The 17,622-nt window shown below is 32.9% G+C and overlaps 1 protein-coding gene across 3 annotated transcripts in view; it reads left to right on the top strand.

The window, feature by feature from the left end:
• The window catches only part of LOC138715347 (excitatory amino acid transporter-like), a 478,475-nt gene extending 462,189 nt beyond the window's left edge, over nt 1–16,286 (top strand). For all 3 annotated transcript variants that reach the window (XM_069848168.1, XM_069848166.1, XM_069848165.1), the window contains one exon: nt 784–16,286. In XM_069848168.1, the coding sequence (XP_069704269.1) occupies nt 784–921 (138 nt within the window). In that variant the 3' untranslated portion in view covers nt 922–16,286. The remainder of the gene's footprint in view (nt 1–783) is intronic.
• Nucleotides 16,287–17,622: the final 1,336 nt, after the last annotated feature.

Genomic DNA, 17,622 nt, shown 5'->3' on the forward strand with positions numbered 1-17,622 from the left:
CGTAGCCTCGGAAGTTCGACACGTCTCCAGAGATAGCACTCCAGAACAATCCAGAGGCCTCTCCTCTCTACCAGCACCAGATGCACGCGCCGTCCCTCAGTGCTCCGTGGAGCCTGTGTCGGCTCACGCGCAGTCTGCTCTCTTGCGGGACGCTGGTCGTGAGTTCGAATATCACGTCGCTGTCATAATATCATCTTGCCCATCATTAAAAAAATATGTTATTTATTTTTTATTTTCTTATTATAATGCTGTCATACAAAAAAAATAACGTATGAAATATGTTTGTAAATTATATTATATTCGTGCCATAAAACATAACATTATAAACTTGTTTCACAATATGCTATAAGGTTACATTTACTTACTTACTTATTTATTTTATTTAATTTATTTAATTTAATTTATTTTATTTATTTATTTATTTATTTAATTTATTTATGTATTTAATTTATTTATTTAATTCATTCATTCATTCATTCATTCATTCATTTATTTATTTATTTATTTCGGCACTGAAGCATCATTTTATAAATAAGGTATATAAATTGGATGTAACTTTTTAGTTTAAAAAAAGTATTTTTTTTTTATATTGCATGACCATATATAATTTTCCTCCCCATTAGTCTTTATAATTTACTGCATCCACCTTTCATAAATCAATATCTAACTTCTAGTATCGGTATTACCTAATTCAAACAAGAAGTGAGTGAAGACTATCCGTAAAAATTCAGCAATATAAAGTAATAATACTATATTGATTTTAATTTATTTGTTTTCTTTCAGCAAGAACAAATGGCTGCAGCAAATGGTCACTTCTTGCCAATGCAGTATGATGACTCCAGCGAACCTTTAGAACCACAGTCTGTAGTTGTGGAAATGCAGTCATCAGTATTAACAAATGGTGCAGCAAGAAAGTTGTAATATATGTTACATACATAACATAATAATTAGTAATTATTATACCAGTATTTTTGAGAGGATCTCCGTGTATGTATATCCAGGAAAATAATTCAACAGATGATATCTGACAGTGTAGCAACTACCGGTATATAATAATTATGGAATTGCGAATCATGATCTATGTCAGCAAGGAAGAGCACTGGTACCTACAAAGTAGAACCATTTTGATTATGAACTTCTGTAATCCCCCAAAAATGTTGAAAGCATAATTTCGCTGTTAGCTTGGAGATTTATAGATAAATTCAAAGCAGTATTTAGTTTTCATAGCTTTAAAATATATAGATATACCGGTAGTGCTGAATTCTTTTGTTGTATCTCCTATGTCGTTGAACAGCTCTTTAGTGCACAACAAAATATTATTAAGTTTCTTTTCCATATAAATGATTACCGGTGTCATTTCATTATGAGAGAATTTATCATTTCGCTTGACGCAGCTTGTGGCATGTTACCTATTATGACAGAACGATCTTTGTAGGCGAACTGTTTGATATAGTCTTGTTTGAGGACAATGAAATTCTCCGTGTGTGTAATTGTTTCAACGACAAATAAAGCTGGTACAGCATACCACAAAATTTCAATTACTTTACTATCCATGAACGAAAGCAGTGCTTAAAATATATGAGAATCTGTGGTAAGCTGTTATTGCGACTAAATTATAGAATAGTCAAATCTACATAGCCCGATTTTCTATGGTGTGCTGCCTAGTCAAAACTAAATTGTATCTTACCATAATAGCTTCACCTCAGTAAAATTTACTATAATAATATCATTATATTATATTATAATACTTTCAAAGGCTGATATCTTATGTGATAATACAATCAAGATAAAATTTAATTGTCATGTTAGGGCAAAATTTCAAATTTTAAATGACCAGGGAAAGAATTTAAAACTAATATATTAATTCCCCAAATACAACAAAGAAATTAAATTACATTTTAAATTTGAGTTAAGATTCCCTTGAATTTGTGTTAGAAGTTATCCTATAAAATTAGCCCCAAAAACACATTAATTTTTTTCTTCATAGTTCTCTATACTCTTTTAATACTTTGATAATCACTGATTAACTTGCAACTACTTTACTGTGTTAACTTTTAGGTAATTACCTGGCTGACTAATTTCGAAGTGTTAGCCTTCATTGTCCAAAGCAAGTTAATCTGTGGCAATCATTTCAATTGAGGATTAAGCAGAATTGGTTCTGCATTAACTTTTCACTACTTTGATTCATGAACAGGAACTCTATCCCAAGCTAGTTTAAAATTAAAAACTCTATAGTATAACTCTATTAGTTACAGAGCGAAGAATCTCATTTCTTTGAATGGCAGAGTTCAACATTTATCTAACAGACCAGTGAAAAAGCCTCCTATTTAATTACATAATTAATGAAGAAGGTTGAATAATTTTATAATGATTATTTTGCCAGTCAGTTTTGTTAATAACAATCATTTTATTTTTAGGCATCTAATGTCACTGAAATTACTAATCCAGTTACATTACCTTAAAGGCCTATCATCTAACTCTTTTATTCAGAGTGTGTATCTGTTATAAAATAATTAGCTAGGTACAATGAAAGGAATTTGTAATTATATAAGTAAGTCTGTGTCTTCTAATGAGTATGTAATAGAATAACAATTGTGAATTGTAGTATTTCTTAATATACCAACTGAAAAGTATTTATAAGGCCAGTATTTTCATTAAAACTAGTATGGATTTAATTTGCTTATGGATGAAGAAGTAGGATATCGAAAAACTTGGTTATAAGATGGTTTTTTAATGACCATTATTAAATAAAACGAATAAACATTTGAAGGCTATTAAAAAATGTGACAAATATTTTTTAATGTGCAGGTATTAGGAAAAATGAATGTAGGTTTGTTTTCCTTTATAAAATTTTTTGACATTTTGCAGCAGGATAAATTTATATTTCTGTTGACGTACAAACCTGTTTTCATAAAATATAAAATAGTTCTATTCTTCATACATAGGCCTACATAAATTAAATATTAATTCCATGCTTGTTTTCTTGGTTCCAGCCAATAATACGCTTCAAAATAATAGTTTAAATGTGACTTTTGTAATTATATTGTAAATTGCTTGGAACCACTGGATTATTTTCAGAAGGGAACCTATATTTTTTTATAAACGTAAATACTTCAACGCCATTTTATAAGTAGATATAAGTTATTTACCCAAAACAAAAATACATAAATATCTCGTCTGAACTCTGTGATAATAAAATCTATCCACATATTACTGTGAAATGCTTTCTTGGTTATTACAATCAGTCACCATAAAGGGGCTTTCTAACCTGTTACAAAGTAAGCATTAAAATGGGCCAACTTGTACTTTCATGTGTTATATGTGAAAATAATACAGCTTTCCAATGTTATTAGTCTGCAGGTCTTGCTATGGTTCTTTACCTCCAGTAGCGTAAGATATTTTTGCTCTTCATTTAGTTAAAAAAATATAAAATGAAATACAAATAAAAACGTTTTATTCTTGGAGATAAAGAACCACAACCATACAAAATATTAAAATCCTAAACATTTTTCTACATTAACTTACTATTTTAGATTGCTCCCTCGTCCCAGATAGCAGTGGGATAGAAGGAGCTTTGTAATTCATCTTTGTGTGCTATTGTGAAAGATAACAGACATCAAGAGTCTTGCTTCAAATAAATAATATTTAAAAAAATCTAGTGTTTTGCAGGTACATATAAGTACGTTTGAAAATTTAGTTTAAACTTAAGATTTGCAATAATTTGTTCATCACACTATACCGGTAATGCTTTTCACGTGACTTATTTCATACATTTTATCTTCTTCGTGGCTACAATATTTTATCTGGATGCATGTAATATTTAACTTACTTGAGCTAAGAGCAACTGAGTTTTAACATTACAACTAGACAACGTTGCTTACACGCAAATGGCTCGTGTTGTTCTGGGAAGCTAAAAAACCGCGATCTCCCATGAACTAAGTCGCATGAAAAGGGGTAGACCTATAGCACCATTGAGCAGTATTAATTATTAAAAAAAATTAATTCTTTCCAATCGATCTTGAGTTGTTTAACGATTCCTTCTTATTTTGCTAACTTTGAGATGTCACTTTTAAAAATGTATCCCTCAACAACTAGAATTTTATCTTTTCATGCCAGACATATGGGTTCAAATCTCAGCAAGTCCAAATGGAATTTGTAACAAAGGCAGTGTGTTGTGGCAGGTTTTTGTGGGGTATTCTCCTTTCCTTTACTTGCATTCACCAATGTTCCTCTATTCATCATCATCAGTAGCAGTAGCATCTCCACTGCCACCAACCCATTGCTACCGCCACTGCCACCACTACTACCACAATCCTGGTGCGATGTAGATCCACTTTCCATGGAGTGTCACATGCAAAACTAGGGCGACAAAGAGGCCTACATTTCGGAACATCATTCCTAGATGAGCATACTTGAATAAATGATAAGCAATCAAGTACCGCCATTTAAAAACTCTACAACAGAGCCGTAGTTCGTCACTCAAAGCTCATCTTACAGCTTTCACCAAAGGGAACAAAGTGTCAATCATGGGCAGATCCTGAGAGATTTTCATAATAAACATAACAGCTGTGGAACAGGTATTCTCTGAGCATACGGGTTTCCTCTGACATTCAACAAGCATTCTTTTATCGCCACATCTTCTCATCTCTCAGAATAGCTTCTTTAGTTTCGAAGGAATTTTACGTAAATAATTACGTAAGTATGAATTTAAGATGCCCATTTTATGACTATTCTCGCGTTAACTCATAGAACTTGCTATCAATGACAAATATATAATTAGAAGATGAAACAATAATTGTACAAAATTCACGATAATAATTATTTTCTATTGATTTTGAGAAGTCGGATAATGATCATTTAAATGAATCTGCAAAAACCATCATGCAAAACTTTATAAATTTAGTAGTAAAATAAATATGAAATGCATAATTGAAATGTGTCAATATTTTAAAACTTCCATGACAATAGCGTTCATTCATGGGATTATGGGGCCATAACTGTTGATCAAAATATCTCTCCTTCAGATTATAAGTTAGAAAGCCCCAAGCCGCATTCAGAATAAAATTTATATCTCACAGCTCCGTTTACATTCTTACAAGATGAAGTTTGTGTTAAAAAAAACTGCAACAGTGTAAAACACTTACCAGAAAATAGGGTAGCTACTCAGATAGTAAAATTAGTAGCTTTGAGACTGGTTCCATAATAAAATTATTATTTAGATATCAATTTCAGACACACCTCGTAAATATATTATGCAGGTTACCAACACCACTCTGTGTGTGATCCCCGAATTGATTGCCTGCTTCTGGATTTCTGTTCTTTGGCAGTACACTTCAACACGAAGTAAGCACCTCTTAAGAAACATTCTTTTCACAAAAGAAACACAAACTGAAGAGGTTTATACCTATCAACTCCAAGAAAAAGCCACACAAATAAATGCAGAAATGAAGTAATTTTGTTTATGTTTCCTATCAGAACACATCTGTGTACGAAAAAAACCAATTGAGAGATAATTTGTTTATAATTGAAGACATTCCCGGAATAAGGATGTAACCATTAAAACTATAATTCATGTTTCAGAAGAAAGGAAAATAATTTCAGGGGCATAATTCATTAGGCCTAACCTTATGTTTACTAACAGAACTATTTTACTAATCAAGGATAGCTACAAATTTATTTTGCTACTGAATGCAATAATTTATTGTTATAAATGAATGCTTCAAAAATTACTTTTTCCACCTAAGTACTGGTAACACATTTCAATAATTTGATGTTACACCCTTTTTCTGGAGAGGTCTTCAATTGTTCATTGTAAGTTATATTGCTTTATAACATTTTTTATGATTAAATTGTATATAAATTGTCACATTTAATATAATAATAATAATAATAATAATAATAATAATAATAATAATAATAATAATAATAATAATAATAATAATTTGCTTATGTAATGATATACAGTAAATTATTTCAATAAATATATATTTCCAGAAATTTAGAAAAATTTATATTTCTCAAAAACTGGACATGATAAAACGGAACAAAATACAGGTTTTGTAACTATTCATAGTGAGAGACTGATAAATATTCCGAAGTAAAATGGTTGCATAGCAGTATAATGTGTACTGGACTCATCTAAAAAGTTGTATAGGCTACATATAACAGCAGAAGAAACAATAGGATACAGAGGAGGTACAGGTACTGGTATTAAGAAAACTTGGGGTCACAGGAAAAATATTGGAAAAGATAGAGGAAAGGAGAAAATGAAAAAACACCAACACATAAGGAAGTAGAAACTACAGGAAACTAAACAAGGAACTAAGAAGAGAAACTGATAATGCGAAGGAAGACTAGATGAAAGAGAAATGTAAAGAAATAGAAGATTTAGAGAGAAAAGGAAGATATGATTTAATGTATCGCAAAGTAAAATATTTGGACTTCACAAATAAGAACAGGAAATCCATATGGTCAATAGGAGACGAAATCGGCAATTTGAACAGATGGACGAAATATATAGAAGAGTTACTATAATATGAGAATTTTACAGATATCTCAGCTAAAGGAAATGAAGCAGCCATATCAAAAGACGAAAAAGGATTTTGTATTCTAAGTATTCTAAGAAAAGAAGAAGAGCTAGTGTTTAGGGAAATGAAGAATGGGGAAGCAACAGGAGTTGATGGGATCCCCATTCAATTAGTGAAATGCTTGGGTGAAGACAAGAAAGAAATTCTATCATTTTGCAAAAAAGAAATATGAGAAAGGCGAATGACTGAAGATTTCACGGAGACAGTGTTGCTGTCAATACCAAAGAAAAATAATGCCAAGAAATGTAATGAGTTCAGGATTATCAGTCTAATATTGCACTCGGTGAAGATTCTGCAAATACTGAATCAATATTTATATTTGGAGATGGAGAGTTGGAAGAAGAGTAGTCAGGCTTCAGGAGGACAAAAGGTAAGAGAGATGTAATCGGACTGCTTCGAACAATCAGCGAAAGATACCTAGAGAAAAAACAAAGTAGTGTACCAGTATGTAGTAGTTATGCGCTTGGAAAAGGCTTTTGACAGAGTGGTTGGAATAAACTTATGGGGATCCTGAAGCAAATTGGTTTGGATTGGAAAGAGAGGATGTTTTTCAGTAACCTTCATATGAAACAACGAGTCAAAATATGATAGGAGAAGAAATGCCGGAGGGAATTAGAATAGAAAGAGGAGTATGACAAGGATGCCCTTTATCACCTAACATCCACTTGGAGGATTTAGTGAAGAAATTGTTTTCAGAACATGGGAGAGCTGAAAGTAGGAGGAAGAAGAATGAAATTCATAAGATTTGCTGATGTTATGGTGTTGTTAGCAGAAGAGAAGATGACACTAAGGAATATGCTCTGGAGCTAAATAGCTATAAGCAGTATGGGATGAAAATAAATGCAAACAAGACTTGAGCTGCTGCCAGGAAGTCGAAAGAAGGATAACAAAGGCAAAGGAAGCTTTTAATTGAAAAGGAGCATCTTCTATGAACCTCAGGAAAAAAAAAAAAAAACTAAGGAAGACACTAATGAAGTGCTTTGTGTGAAGAGTAGGAGGTAGAAACATGGATACTACGACGAAATGAAGAGAATGTGGATATGGAGAAGAATGAAGCATGCAAAATAGACACCTAAAATAAGAAATAAAGCTGTGCTAGAAGAAGAGGATGAAGAAATAATAATGCTGAAACTGGTCAGAAAGAAAAAGGAATAGGCTGGGTCACTGGCTAAGGAGATACTGCCTACTGAAAGATGCGCTGGAAGGAATGGTGAATGGTAGAAAGTTCGGGGCAGAAGTAGTTACGAGATGATAGACAACATTAAGACATATGGATCGTATGAGGAGACCAAGTGTAAGACAGAAAATAGCGAAGACTGAAGAATGTTTGTTTTGCAATGAAAGAAGTGCCCTGGACAGAAAACTATGAATGAATAAATGTAGTATACTTTGGTGAACTGTATCTGCCGGTACTTATATCAGCTTTATTTCAGATAGGAAAGGAGATTTACTTTGATAACAAATTTACTCAATAAGCTAAAGATAAGTCTGTCTACTGGTACTATTAATGGACATTATGTCCTGCATGTCAATAGCAATTTAATGAAACTTTAGAAAAAATGTCTCACAGATAATTTAAATACAAAATTAGAACATGATTGAAATATTTAAGCACAAGTCACACCATTAATCGATGGCAAGAGCATCAGCCTTCCACGCTGGATCTTTAGGTTCAAATTTTGAGAAGTCCAAGAGGAATTATTTGTGGTGAAGAAAGACAATATTTGGGTAGGATTTTTTCGAGGTCTTCCATTTACTAAATCATCATCATCATCATCATCATCATCATCATCATCATCATCATCATCATCATCAAAACCACATCACCACGATGACCATAACCACCATCACCACTACCACACTACCACCACCACAACTACAACCACTACCACCATCACCAAAGTAAACAAGAAAAAATCATCAACATCAGCATCATCACTACCACCACCACCACCACCACCACTGTCACCAAAGTAAACAAGAAATTAATAATAATCATCATCACTACCACCACCACCACCACCACCACCGCCACCACCACCACCACCACCACTGCCACCACCACCACCACCACCACCACCACCACCACCACCACCACCACCACCACCACCACCACTACCATCACCAATGTAGGCCTACACAAGAAATAAACTTTGGTAATTACAATCCTTGTTTATAATCTTATCATGAGGGATAAACAAATTAGCAATATTTAGATGGATTTTTCACATTGCCAGGCTACCAGAGGCTGAGAAGATCTGAGTTACCACATCTGGAAGTGCAGAGAGAAAAAAATTAATATTTTATTATAATGCAAATGAGAAATATAAGCACAATAAGAAAGTAATTAACACTGTCATCCTTTTGTGACTTTGCTTTGTTGTTTAGTAACTGTCCGAAGACAGGTCTGAACCTCACAAGTGATATCAAGAAGGCACTACTTATGAGGTAACTAGGCCTAAGGGCAGATAATTCCCATGTTAATGCTTTACGGCCTTTAGTAGAGGAATTAGTAGTATCTTACAACCGTATCCTCATCCAACAAAAGTAACAAAAAAAATGTGCTTAATTTTAGAGAAGAATTGTGAAAACGAGAGTTTGAAGCATGGAAATTCTGCCCAGTAGTGGAAAATGAGATTTATTGTGCAATGAAGTTCCTGGAGTCAATGAATGGATATTAAATAAGAGGGGGACGTCAACATCTGAATAGATAGCAGCTTTGAAAATGAATGCCAATGTTGCTACAGTTCGAGCAGTTCCCAGTCAGTCCCAAGATGGTATCCAACGCAGACTTGGCTGCCTGGAGATAAAAACTCTTCCTCACGTCTTGGGGCAGTATGATCGTGGAGCTCTTCTAAGAGAAGTTCGTCATCACATTGGACGTTCGAAGTTAGCTGCTGCTTTGAAAGGAAAAGGTTGGACTGTGGAAGGAATAGCTGCTGTGTTGAAACGAAAGAGTTGAACTGTGGAAGAAGAAGTTCGGTTCACTGCATTGGAGCAGAGGATCTAATACGTAATTCGATATTTTAGATTATTGTAATGACACCAGGACTGGTTATATAGTAGATCTCGCCATTCATTTTGAGACAGATACTGGGCAATCAACAAGAGTGAATAAGGAAAAAAATTTCATTTATATCCAGCAGTTCGAGGAGTAATTACAACTGACTTAGAAAAGTTTAGATGACATTTCAACCTTCCCGTAATGCTGTGTGATAGTATTGTATTATTAACAATATTATGATATAATATTTATTGTCAACATCAGTATTCGTTATGGTGTGCCTTCACATTCCTGTATTTAGGTCATATCATAACTCTCTATATACATTTGAAGAGTACAGGTGAAAAACGATCAAAGTCACAATTCTCATAAGAGCGATATCATCTAATTCAGTATATTACTGCAAAATTGTTGTGTTTTTGTTATCAAAAGTGATAAAGGAGAATAATTTCAAGGGAAAAATTGTTCCAGGGCCGGGTATCGATCCCGGGACTTCTGGTTGAACGTACCAATGCTCTACCGACTGATCTACCCAGTAACTCCACCTCACACCTTCTCAATTTTTCCCTTTTATATCCACACAACTTATACAGTCATCCACTTCTTCAGTAGGAACAGCAATAAATTTTGCAGTAATATTGAATTAGAAAATGACATCACCTTAAGAGAAATGTGACGTTGATCGTTTTTCCCTTCTACCCTTCATTTTCATATCCTTTTATTGCTACTCCGAAGGTATATATGTTAACTAATAATTTCCTAGTACTTATCTTACACTCCTTTGATTATTCGCTATTTTTGTAGGCCTACTAATCGTAATATTCGCCATTTCTAAATGCAATCTGCAATACCTCTTTCTATCCTCCTTTTATTAGTACTTTTTCCATCGTTTTTCCTCTCTGATACCTATAATTTGTACTTCAAGTTGTAAAATTTCTCCAATTAATCCTCACTACTCTTCATTCCCAGTTCCACTTCATCATTCTTTTTTTTTTTTTTTTGTCTACTATTATACTTATCACTAGGGTTCGGAAGTTGATGAAATATCACTTTTTTTTTTTTTTTGAGACATCAGAGGCAATACAGGATGCAATACAAATTCGTTTCATTTCAACATTAACTAATATAACCTACTTTTTTTAGGTCTTTTATTGCCTATTGGTCATTTTTTGTTGCATTTTTGCCCTTTTCTACTTATGAACGAATTTTTTTTTACAGTGTAGTCGTAGTCCATATTCGAGAACCTACTGCAGATTGCTTACGCAATTCAATTGCGTCTTACAAGAATTTTCCTTATGGTTGCATCAGCCTTTACTCCTGATCACGTGTGTTACGTGCTTCCCCCCCATTCAACGCAATAGAAAAAATACTGCAGCCTCAGTGCCTGCAATTAGCATATTGTATCACACAAGTAAAGACATAAAAAAGCCGAAAGTAAAACAAAGCAGATAAAGGTTTTTGCGGCAGTTAGTGATTGAGTTTGGTGACAAGAGATGGAAGTAAGTTATACTATTATTTTTTTTTGTATTTTATTATTAAAATCATGGTCATTTCTTTTTTATTTTAATGTCATATTTTAAAAACTTTGAGATAATTTTATAGTTCATTTTTCTGTGATTTTTAGGTCATCAACTTCCGAGCCCTACTTACCACTATTCATTACTTATTAGGTACCTTTTAGTTTCCCTATCCCAATAATTAATTTTGTTTGTATTTTATTATTAAAATCATGGTCATTTCTTTTTTATTTTAATGTCATATTTTAAAAAATTTAAGATAATTTTATAGTTCATTTTTCTGTGATTTTTAGGTCATCAACTTCCGAGCCCTACTTATCACTATTCATTACTTCTTAGGTACCGTTTAGTTTCCCTATCCCAATAATTAACACTACAAGTTGCACTCTTCACTATATCCTACTTTATCTACCGCAACTCTTTGGCCTAGTATCATCCTTCATTTCCTAATATCTATGACTTACTACTTAATATCAACGATAAAAATGTCTTGCCAGATTTAAACAACCATTTAGTCATCAGTAATAAAAAGTGTTAACCATTATAACCTTTATTGATTGTATTTGTATTCTTTCAGTTGTTTTTTTTTCCTGTTACATTGTTATTTCCAAATTTTTTCGTACATTGATTAGATATTATGCGAAGATCTTCAGGGCTTTTTCATTGGAAGGTAGTTGATAATAAATAATAACATCTTACATTCACTAAAATAACATTCGTCCACAATAATTTTGAGTTAATCATGATTTCTTGTAATTCAAATCCATCCAATTGATGTCTGTGATAAGTAGAAATTATGAAAATTGAAAAAAGTTTTATCTGTGAAAAAGGAACGGAATATGGAAACATATACTGTAATATGTCATATTAAACTTGAACAAACCATATACGGTATTTTAAATATAAAAACTGTATAAATTTTGTAGGTATCATTATTGATCATTATGAAACATGAATTGTGTTTATTTAATTTAAATGTTATAATGTGTATGTGTAATCTCTTATTTGAAGAGAAAAAATGAGTTCCAACCTTGTACTCAAAATCTAATTAATGATATTTGAACATAATTACGGTACTGGTACTTATCTTTCAAAATAATACATTCGTGCCTGTGTATCCTTAAACTGGCAGTAGTTCAATTTAGACCATTACCTACTTACCTTTAAAATAAATTTTAATACAAGACAATTAAATTCTTATTATTATATGTATTTGTTGGTCATGTTTCGGAAGAAAATGCTGACATTAGTAATGAGAAAAAGTTACTTAAAGTAAAATGGCAAACATGTGGGAGATGAGAAATGGTTCAATCAATATAAAGAAAAGTAATATTTTAAATTCTATTTTGTTGAACATGCAAAATATAAACTATAAGTTCATTATGTAGTATCAAGTACCTACCTATGTAATAGTATTATAGTAATGAAAGCTCTTTAATTCATATAATAGTTTAAATAACTTTCATTACAACAATACCAAAAAATACAGAGTACTAACTCTGGTTAGGTAAATAAAAAGTTCTAAATTTATTTGAAGTGGATTGACAAGGTATATTTGAATTTATTAAGTAGGCACTATTTTTAAAGTACCATACTGTATAATAAAACTTTGTGGAATGAATCAAATAGATATTCAAACAATCTTATAGCTCATTATACTTTTGGACTTTGTTTATTTACACAATTGAAGTTACTTTTTAGAAACCACATCTTTCAAGTGACCTCCTCCACTTGTAAATGAACTGCTGAAGTCGCTTCTGGAACTTTGTCATGACATGAACACATAACTCCTGATCATTATGTTCAATTTGAGGCCGAATTTTGCAGTGGCGTATACTGGTTAAAGGGTTTGGGCTACCGCTGACCCTATTATTACACAAAATATATCTAACAATTACTTTAATTTTAATTACTATGGTAAAACTAATAATACAAAATTATTACATTATGTTATATTATAAACTTTTTCTTTTGTAATTTCCTTGGGCTACCGCCGGTAGCCCCGGTAGCCCGCAAAATACGCCCCTGGAATTTTGTTCTTCAGCCCTTGAATACCATATAATCTATGGGAGAACATACTCTGTTTCAAATACTCCCACAAGAAAAAATCTGGAGCTGTCAAATCAAGTGAACAAGAAGGAATATCACCAGATAAGGAGATGATGCATCTGGGGAAGAACCTTCGCAAAGTCTGCAAAAGTATTTGAAACAGACGGTGTTTTCCTATAGATTACATGATATTCAAGAGCTGAAGAACAAGATTCGGCATGAAACTGAACACATTGGTCAGGACTGTTCGTGTCATGGTAAGTTTCCAGAAGCAACTTCAGCAGTGCATTGCAAGTGAAGGAGGGCACCTGAAGAATGTGCTTTTAAAAAATAACTTCATTTGTATAAATAAAGAAAACCCAAAAAACATAAATAAGCTACCGATATTAGGTTGTTTGAATACATTTTTAATTGACTCCATGAAGTTTTATCACACTTTAAAAATAGTTCGCTGAAATTGCCACACCTTGTACATAACAACTAGAGAGCGATTTAATTTAAACAATATATTTTTATTTTTATTCACAGATTCAAAAATACTGAAGGGTTACACATTCTTAAAAATCAGACATTTCTTCCATGGAATAGGATGTAAGACTGCCAAAGCGCAAACTTCCATTCTGCATATATGTCTACATTGTACTGTCTAGGTGTGATGACTAGATACTGCATATTCACAATTCGAAGTGTTCAAATTTGATAAAAGTCTAAAAACTTTAAAAACTTCACAGTGTTAATTTTTTTTTTAAATTTAAAGAGAAAATATACCTCATTATTGTCATATGGAAGTTTCAGAATCATTTCCTCTACCTTCAGTGGACGAACTGTTGCTTGTTGTCTGTCTTCTGACTTGCATGTCACTGCAAGTCAGGGGTGCCTGATTCGATGGTGGGAGGAGGTGGGGTAACTGGGTATGGAGATGGAAGGGTGCGAGGATGACTATGTATTGTCTAATAAAAATGAGGATCGTTTTTGCAAAAGTCGATAGGTGCAGAAATCAAGATTTCACAGAAATTACACTAAGTGACAGGATCTATCGATTTTTTAAAAAAACCTGGAAGGTTTGGTAGTCTCTACATACGGTATGAATCAAGTTTTTGTAAATCTGATTTCATAGATCGATTCCGGAGGTACAAAACATACGATATCCATATGTAACTCACTTTCGAAAATTTCTGCATCTATCAACTTTTGCAAAAACACTCCTCAAATATAAAAAAGTGTATGCGAATTGAAATTTAGTATTATTACACATATTCACATATACTTAATACTCAGGTGAATTTTAATTCACATACCTTTTTTATACTATTAGACAATACACAAGCATCTCCACATCCTCCCATCTCCATACCCACTTACTCCCATCATCATATCCACCCACAGTGACATGCAAGCTGGGAGACACAAACATTAAACAACAGTTCAGCCACTGAAGATAGAGGAAACGACTCTGAAAAGGCCATGTGGCATAATAAAGTATAAGATTATTAGCTTTTTTTTTTAATTTTAACACTGTGAATTTTTTTAAAGTTTTTAGACTTTTATTAAATTGACATATTAAGTGTTATGAAGTAAATCGATAACAAATCAAAGTGTTCCGTAAATATTTTTAGATTTTCTTTTACACTATTTTATTTTTTATACCAGAAAATTCTGACAAAAAGGATTTTCTTCCCGTAATTGTACGGAGTATTCGGAATTCATTTCTGAGATGCAAATGCTAATATAAATTAATCAGCAACTTTTTTAAGAATTACATTCACTTCAATTACTGGAGATTAAAAATAATTGCGTAGGGTAGATATTTCATGGCAAAAACAGAGTGTTCGAAGCCCCTATTACATACCAAAAAATACGTTATAGTGCTGGCTGGAAAGACTTATAACGAGATGATGATAGAGAATTGGTAGAATAACAACAGGAGAAACGAGAGTATTCTTTCAAAATCTACGTAAATTAAGAGTCTTTGTCCTTTATTCACTTGTACTCGTTAGAATTATTTGAGTCTGCATCTTTGATGTGAAAAGCCACGTACAGGAGTGAATAAGAATTTCAAATTACAGTTTCATGCAACCCTTCTAAACATAAATGTTAATTATTCTACGTACATCCCAATTTTTTAACTTAATGCCATATCTGAACAGTTTTTAAATTCCATTTTCACGTTCAAAAATGACCCATGGCTGAAGATTAGTTTTTCACCTAGATACCCAGCTTCAAACGCTCTGACATATGGAAGGGAAACTTGTACCAGTAATGAACCAAGACGGATCTAGAGCAGGATTTCTCAGGGAACTTCAGCTTCGCCAACCATTACTGTAATTTCTCAGTATCATGTCATTATTTCCAATGGTTGATGCATGATGCTCACCACTTATCTCTTCCAAATAAGCAGAGAGATCTGCTTTCCTTCCCCTTTATGGTTTGTTATCAGAAGAATGGGTTTTATGTTAGAATCTTCAAAGTATGCATTAATATATTATTCTTAAATTGCCTAAAAAATGTTTTTTTTTAATGATTTACTTTGAATTGCAATACCTGTAACTTCTTTACTTTCTGTACTGTATTACACAACCCAAAATTTAAAATGTGGGTGGTAAAATCTCAAAAATGAATTCCTCCTGACCATTCATATACTAGTAGTAAAAAGTTCAGCCAAATATAAACAAACAATAATATCACTTGTGAAAATCTACACAGTCCTTAAAAAACTCCATCATATCCTTTGTCATACAAAGATGTAACACAAAAATGGAGCTAATATATTAACATAAGTAATGTTAAATTGTTTTCATAGTTACTAAAAGCAGACTCAATCTTTCACAGAGAAACCTTGATATCTCTGTCCAAGCAATGTGAAAATGAAAAACTTTCACTATTTACAATATAGAAAAAACTAATGTATCCTCACTACTATAACTGTCTTCGTAAATACTTATAAGGTTTCTCATTAAGATTCTAATAAAGATTTTAATGTTACATTTTATAACAATATATCGTATAAAAATATATGAAAGTATGTGTCACTTTATAAAGCCTTGTGTGACCAACGTACAATAAATATTAACAGACCAATTGTACTGAATTTTAGAATATTAAAAGCAATATAAAAATATCAAAGCTGTATTCTTTGTATACATTTTCATTTCTACGTTATTTCACAGAATAACATTCTACACATTTCTCACAAAGGTGATTAAAATGTGAGATTAATCAGGGGAAGTGATAAATATGATTCAGTAGGCCTATGTTTGGAAGATTGGCTCTACCTTCGTTTTGCGTGAATAAACGGTGTATGAACATTGGGGGTCATTACAAATGGCTAAACTCGCTTGAATGAGAATAGACTAATATTCTGACAATAAAGGTGAGTGAGTGAGTGAGTGAGTGAGTGAGTGAGTGAGTGAGTGAGTAGATAGAGTGCAGCATTGTTCCCAATCTTCCACTCAAGTTCTATGTGATTAAAACCCTTGCTGAGTGAAAGATTAAGACTCGGTCACGCAGAGTGATAGCAGTATCTGCCATCTCCGACCTTGCATTGTATAAACAGTCTGAATATCTTGGTGATTTAAAACCCTAGACATGCTGTATGCCACATGCTTGAAGCCAGGTACCGGTAGCCTATGTAGCATGTAACAAACGAATGAATGAATTAATTAATTAATTTATAATTAATGAATGAATGAATGGAAGTGGGAAAATGGGAGGAGCAATATTAAAAGATACGCGAAAACGCGGCCTTGCAAGGGATTTTGGGGCTGAGAAAAACTGAATACAGTACCGGTATTAATTGAGCTCCAACTCTGTAAGTCACTTGCCTCACTCCTAGTTTCGCTGTTCCACTGAAGAAAGTCAAGCGGAATATACTTAATACCACCAAAAAAAATCCAAGGCCCCTATTTTGAAGTCTTTAATTTGGGAAAATGCCGAAACTTTCGTGGGGAGGAGGTTGTAGGTCTGTGGTTCATTTGTTTGAAGTCTCATTGCGACATTTGTCTAAACGCCTTAGAAAAACCACGGAGAAAACATAGGCAAGATGAATGTACCGTGTAACTTTAGAAAGATCCATTTTGAGCAAGAACGCTAATGGCTTCGTTGCCAAAGCCTGGCATTAGATAACAACAACAGTTTTGTAACAGACGAGTGTGTGCCATGGCAGGGTTCACAGCTAAAGTGGTTGTTGCTATATACCTTTATGAGAAGATGCGAGAAAGGAAAAGAGGAAAAGACATTTCTGTGTTAAGTGAACTGAACTGATCTTCATACTATACAAGAACATTCCATGTGTCAAAAAGACAGAGCAAAATTCTTCTGCGCCCAATCACTGATTGGTCAAAATTACAGATGACGTGACATAACAGACAATTATTTTAAACTAACAACCTAACATAAAGCATCGAATACATGTGGAACTTTTATAAGAGTGTACTTACATTATGAAGTGTCCACGTTACTACACTGC

This window comes from Periplaneta americana, chromosome 15 (assembly GCF_040183065.1).
Source record: "Periplaneta americana isolate PAMFEO1 chromosome 15, P.americana_PAMFEO1_priV1, whole genome shotgun sequence".
Classification (NCBI taxonomy): domain Eukaryota; kingdom Metazoa; phylum Arthropoda; class Insecta; order Blattodea; family Blattidae; genus Periplaneta; species Periplaneta americana.